Source organism: Empidonax traillii, unplaced genomic scaffold (genome assembly GCF_003031625.1).
Source record: "Empidonax traillii isolate 1590-97213 ecotype Southwest subspecies unplaced genomic scaffold, ASM303162v1 scaffold309:size1915965, whole genome shotgun sequence".
Classification (NCBI taxonomy): Eukaryota; Metazoa; Chordata; class Aves; order Passeriformes; family Tyrannidae; genus Empidonax; species Empidonax traillii.
This window is the reverse complement of record NW_020955502.1, coordinates 828,004-833,894: the sequence shown is the minus strand read 5'-3', so window position 1 is coordinate 833,894 and position 5,891 is coordinate 828,004. Positions and strand designations below refer to the sequence as shown.

At 42.3% G+C, this 5,891-nt stretch overlaps 1 protein-coding gene across 2 annotated transcripts in view; it reads left to right on the top strand.

The window, feature by feature from the left end:
* Nucleotides 1–5,891, top strand: part of LOC114061044 (methylcrotonoyl-CoA carboxylase beta chain, mitochondrial-like) — a 12,832-nt gene that overhangs the window by 4,530 nt on the left and 2,411 nt on the right. Inside the window, exons 5-11 of one of the 2 annotated variants that reach the window (XM_027891058.1) lie at nucleotides 878–958; nucleotides 1,883–2,061; nucleotides 2,788–2,980; nucleotides 3,949–4,040; nucleotides 4,218–4,374; nucleotides 5,134–5,256; nucleotides 5,651–5,796. In XM_027891058.1, the coding sequence (XP_027746859.1) occupies nucleotides 878–958; nucleotides 1,883–2,061; nucleotides 2,788–2,980; nucleotides 3,949–4,040; nucleotides 4,218–4,374; nucleotides 5,134–5,256; nucleotides 5,651–5,796 (971 nt within the window). The remainder of the gene's footprint in view (nucleotides 1–877; nucleotides 959–1,882; nucleotides 2,062–2,787; nucleotides 2,981–3,948; nucleotides 4,041–4,217; nucleotides 4,375–5,133; nucleotides 5,257–5,650; nucleotides 5,797–5,891) is intronic. The other variant, XM_027891057.1, reaches the window with a different exon arrangement.

Here is a 5,891-nt window from a genome sequence, read left to right as displayed (position 1 = left end):
GGTGTGTCTTCGTGGCAAGTGATGCCACTGTGAAAGGAGGAACTATTTACCCAATTGGAGTGAAAAAACAGTTAAGAGCCCAAGAAATTGCCATGGAGAACAGGCTGCTGTCTGTGCACCTTGTGGACAGTGGAGGAGCATTCCTACCACTGCAGGTAATGCTGGCATCACTGCAGAGGAAAAAACATCTGTGTTATTTCATCCCTTTGGCTAATCTTGCATCTACTCAGAGTTTAGAATCTTGAATGAGTGTGCAGAGCTGCTTTTCTGTCTTTAATAAACCAGTACATAGTGTGAGAGGCTTCAGAATCTATAGTTTTCTCTGTTTTATTGCCTTGTTTGTACTAGCAATGCACCAACCTCCATGGCCTTTAAAAATGCAATTTTTACAATTCTTAATACAAAAGGAGAATTTGCACAGGTTCCTTTCCAATGGAAAAGGTCATCCTATGACAGAGATTGTGGTTGTTCCCTGTCCACACTGAAAGCAAGCACCGAGCAAAAGCTTTTATCTGACTTCAAGAGTTGTATCAAAAACTAAAAAGGGGAACTGCTAAAGGCATTTTACAGATAAAGTAGGAGCATGAGCCTCCACTTCTCCATGTTTACAGTCTCAGTTTGTGTAGAATAAATTAGTTTCACAAAAATCATGAAACTTACCTCTTTTGAAACACATGGGTGTTTTTTTGGGGATTTCACAATGTATAAGGAAATAAATACCATAGTGAATGCTGTATGTGAAAGGTTTGGGTGTGATTGTGAGTGAGGACCTTCCCAGGGTAGGTTACAACATATTTGGGAACGAATGGAGTGAAGAGGAGGCACCAGCTTTCATAGTTAATATTAAAATTCACTTTCTCTTTTCTCTGTACATCAGTCAGAGCTGTTTCCTGACAAGCTGCACGGCGGCAGGATTTTCTACAATGAAGCAATCATGTCTGCCATGGGAATCCCTCAGGTACAGTGTCATGGGGGCGGCAGTGAGGGTGGTCTGTGTGATCAATTGAATTCTGAAAAAAATATTTGTTCCAGTACAATTTCTAGGAACAACTCTCAGATGTGCAGAAAAACTCCTAAATCTATTTATGGGGAAGGGAGACTCAAATGGTATCGAATCATGGAATTGTTTAGGTTGAAAAAAATCTTGAAGATCACCAAGACTAACTGTCAGTGCAGCACCACCACCATGTTCACCACTAAACCATGTTCCCAAGTGTTTTATCCACGATTTTTGAAAACTTCCAGGGATGGTGCCTCCACTACTTTCCTGAGAAGTGTGTTCCAATGCTTTAAACCCTTTCTGTGAAAAAAAGTTCCCCAATATCTAATCTAAACCTTCCCTGGCACAGCTTGAGGCCGTTTCCTCTTGTCCCATCCCTTGTTCTCTGGAAGCAGAGCTCAACCCCCACCTGGCTCCACTGTCCTGTCAGGGAGTTGCAGAGAGACAGAAGGTCACCCCTGAGCCTCCTTTTCTCCAGGCTGAGCCCTCCCAGCTCCCTCAGCTGCTCCTGGTGCTCCAGCCCCTTCCCCAGCCCCTTCCCTTCTCCGGACACGCTCCAGCCCCTCAGTGTCTTTTGTTGAGAAGGGCTCAGAACTGGACACAGGACCAGAGGTGGGGCCTCACCAGTGCCAGGTACATTATCTCACTTAAGGGAACATTTCAGCCTTAAGGATCTTCTGTTTCCTGACTGACTGTGATGGAAAACCGTCAAATCATGGGGTTATTTCAGGTAAACACTGAACTCTCCAAACGATTTTTTATCTCCAGTTCATTGTTCCCCAAGCTATGATTTAGCACCTTGAGCATTTCTGGAACAACTCTGGGCTTTGGCTTTTCCTCTCCCCTCTCCAGCACTGGCTTTTGTGGTTTCTGTGCCCTCAGGTGGCCGTAGTGTGTGGCTCCTGTGTTGCTGGAGGTGCCTACGTGCCCACCATGGCCGAGGAAGCCGTGATCATAGATAAAATTGGGACACTGTTCCTGGCTGGCCCACCACTTGTAAAAGCTGCTACAGGAGAATACGTGTCTCCTGAGGACCTTGGAGGAGCCAAACTTCACTCACAGTATGTGGAATCTTCTCAAAAATAGTACAGAATTCAGCAGATTCGGCTTTAAAGGAACATGACATTGTCATTTCAGAGCAGGGCCAAAAGGGAAACCTGTGACTACACTGGTTTTCCTTCTCAGGTTCAGGGATTTTGGTTAAATCAGCCAAATGGAAGTAAAATTACGTGTTGCTATGGGGTGAGGCAGAGACTAGACCAATTGGATTTGGATTCCCATTGTTCTGCATACTTCCTGAACAACTTCAGGCAAGTCAGCTCCTCTGTGCCTCAGAGGGACCAGCTCAGAAGAAAGATGCTATCGCCTGTTTTCCTAGTGTTTTCCAGGATACATATATTTAATTTACCTACATGTCTTATCTACTTTTTATCCAGGCTGGAACCGCTTATTTTGAAATAATTCCTAAAGTTTGTTTTCCCATTTTCCCTTTTCAATATTGTTTGTAACAATAGCCTCATGAAAATACATTCAAAGGTCTTTCTTTAATCCAGATAAACACAAAAGTCACAGGGAAGGACTTCTCCTTACTGTGAATTTGGGTTGAATTGCACAGAAATTCCCTTGAGCTACTGCTTTCAGCTCATTCATCCAGAACAAAATCACACAGTATTTGCAGGGAGTTTGGAGAGCCACAGTACAGATCAAGGTTTTTTCCTTTGGTTTGGGCTTTCTATCAGTTTAGATTTCATTAATTCAATGCTAATCAGTGTCGCTCTCTATTCTAGAGTCAGTGGCTGTACTGACCATTTTGCACCTTCAGAAAAGGAGGCCTATGAATGTATTCGCAATGTTGTCTCTACGTTAAACTATGACCCAGTGCCAGAGGAGGACACAGAGCACGACAGTCCCCTGTACAGCTCTGAGGAGCTCCTGGGACTGGCACCACAGGACTATAGGTGTACTCTTCCTGTCAAACTGGTAAGGAGACAGGGACTGCGTTCCTTTATCCCTCTGTCTGCTCTGTCTCATAGCTACAGATTAACAGACTGTTCTTTCTTGAAGAATATGTATTTTTACCTCATCCATTGCCAGCCTGTCCTGAGTCTGCAACAAAGCAGGATGGCAGCAATTCTGTGGAATTATAGAAAATATTTAAACTGAAATCCTGCTGGAGATAAGATACATTCTAGATAACTCTAGATTATGCCAGCTGATCCCCATCAGATCCATGCACCTTTGAGATGCTGTTGTGTCAGCATGACTTGTACTGTGTTGGCTGCCTTGTGAATGTGCAACCCTTTAGAGTCTGGTTTTCCCCTCCTCCTGTTTTTTGTTTCTTCCACCCCAGGCAATCAAGACTGTCATACAACAGAAATGCTTGACTGAAAAAACAACACAGCTCAAATTAAACTTGTTTGAGGTTGGGACAGACACTAATACTTAAGCAGAGACACTGCTGCCCATGCCATTTTCATTGTGTTCTAGATGAGATTTAGTCTCCAAGGATGTGAATCCAGTATCTTTTCTAGTGGTGAATTCTTGCAGTTAAGGGGATTGACTGTAGAAAGCAGAGTAGCTTTGGAAATGGCTTTTAATTGTATTGGAAAAAAAGCCTGAGCAATATGCAACAGAGTATTTCTTATGCACAAAATCTGTAACTGCACGTGCTGGGTTTTTTTAAATTTTTATGCACATGAACAACTGTGCTTTGAAACACTGAACTAATTTTTGAGTTGGATTTGGCTCAAAATACATGGTTGGTAATTAAACTAAACACAAATTGGATGTTTTGTGAATATTGAGTATTTAGCAAGACACCAAAAGACCTTCTGTGTTCATTGAGGTGGATTTCTTGCACAACACAGGCCTACTATTTGAACAGAGCAGAATTATCCTATTTCACTTCAATTTCTGTAATAAAATAAAATCTGCGTGTTTCTTTGCAGATTCTGAGCCGTTTGGTGGATGGAAGCAGATTCCAGGAATTCAAGGCTAATTTTGGAACAACATTAGTAACAGGATTTGGCCATGTGGAAGGGTAAGGCTGTGAACATTCACAATGAATGGACACACGTGTCTGAACAGCTTTTGGATCACCGTCAGGTTTTACACCATTTCAATAATATCTAGGGTTCAAAAGCGAAAAGAAATGGTTAAGGTTGGAAAAGACCTCTAAGATGATCGAGTCCAACTGTCCACGTGTCTTGTTCTGTAGGTACTTGGTGGGGATAGTGGCCAACAACGGGGAGCTGGCTCATGATGCTGCGCTCAAGGGCAGCCACTTTGTCCAGCTCTGTGGCCAACGGGGAATTCCCATCGTCTTCCTCCAAAATACACCTCCACAGCCAGCAGAGCCAACAAGCATCTCACAGGTATGGCATATTTGCTTCCATATACTTAAGCAATTCCTAGTTCTTCTTGTGCCTAAAGTTACCTTTTCACAGTTATTAAGTGTTAGGAAAATTGGGGTTTTTTTAAACCACTCTTAATGGTTTAAATCATGAAGCTTCATAATGACTTTGTTTTTAAATCTCTCCATTCTCTCTTGAATTTTAAGCAGGTTTGTATGCCTATACAAAATTATAGTGCTCAGCTGGCAATGTAGGCTGTAAAACCTGGAATTTAAATGTGCTTTTTACTTTGAAATACAGTTTATTGATTCTTCTGACACCACTGCACTCCAGAAAATTAGCTATTTCTCTTTTATAAAAGTGTAGACATTAAAGTACAGTAGGTTTTGTGCTGAGCTAGGGGAAGCCTCATAGTAAAACCTCCACTAGATTCCCAGATCTGCTTCTGCAGCCTTGTTCCTCCCAAGGTTACCAGCCCTTAGACAAAACCTGGCACAAATGAGTTGCTCAGTGCTGGAGGCATTTGCACCTGGTTGTAATTGCTGTGCTGATTTAAGTATTAAAATAAGTGCACAATAGGCTTATGAGTTAGTGATATGAGTTATTTATGATATGTATGAGTTAATGATACCAGTCAGTTAATGATGCTGCTTTTCTGTTGTGGAAGAAATGATCACATAGAATTGTAAATAATATATGTTTAGAAATACAAGTTTGGTGGGGGCAGAGGGGATCTAGAATAAAGTCTTAAAGGATCTAAAATGTCTCTTTTTATTCCAGGCAGAGGCTCATTCCAACAGGCTGAAAGCCCAGGCTTCCATGATGGCTGCTGTTGCTTGTGCTGCTGTTCCCAAAATCACCATCGTCATCGGGGGCTGTTACGGAAGTGACAGCTACGTCATGGTAGGGGTGGGATCAGCCCAAGGGCTTGGGACACACCTTTCACACTGTGCTAAAACTTCACAGCCCTGCAGTTTTAAAACAGTCAGTTACCTCAATCTCTGAACTGCTTTTTAAGAAATGCAGCACAGGACATGGTTACTGAAAATTAAACATGTAAGAATGAAACATTTAAGTCCTTGGAGTTAAAACTCAAATACCAAAACAGCAGTATTGAAGGCAGTGGGGATGGTGGTGGTTCCTACCGCTGGGTGTCTGCGCTGATACAGGAGCTGTCATTAATGCTTTACAAATTCAAGGGTATTCCATTCTGCCTTGATCTTCTTTGTGCCATCCACAGACACCTTTTGTGATTGACTTCAGTGAGTTTCATTGTGCTTTTGTTTTTTCTTTGTAGTGTGGGAGATCCTTCAGTCCAAACTTTCTGTTCCTGTGGCCTAATGCAAGAATTGCTCTTGTGGATTCAAGAAGTTTCTCCACAGTCCCCCGAGCTGGGGACAGTGACTGTACAGATGAATCAGAGCTGAAACAGCTGAAGGCAAAGTAAGGACATTATTGCCTATTTTTGTTCATCTTACAGAGCAACACATCTCAAACTAATACAGCAAACCTGAACCTGCTGAAAAATATTTTAAATT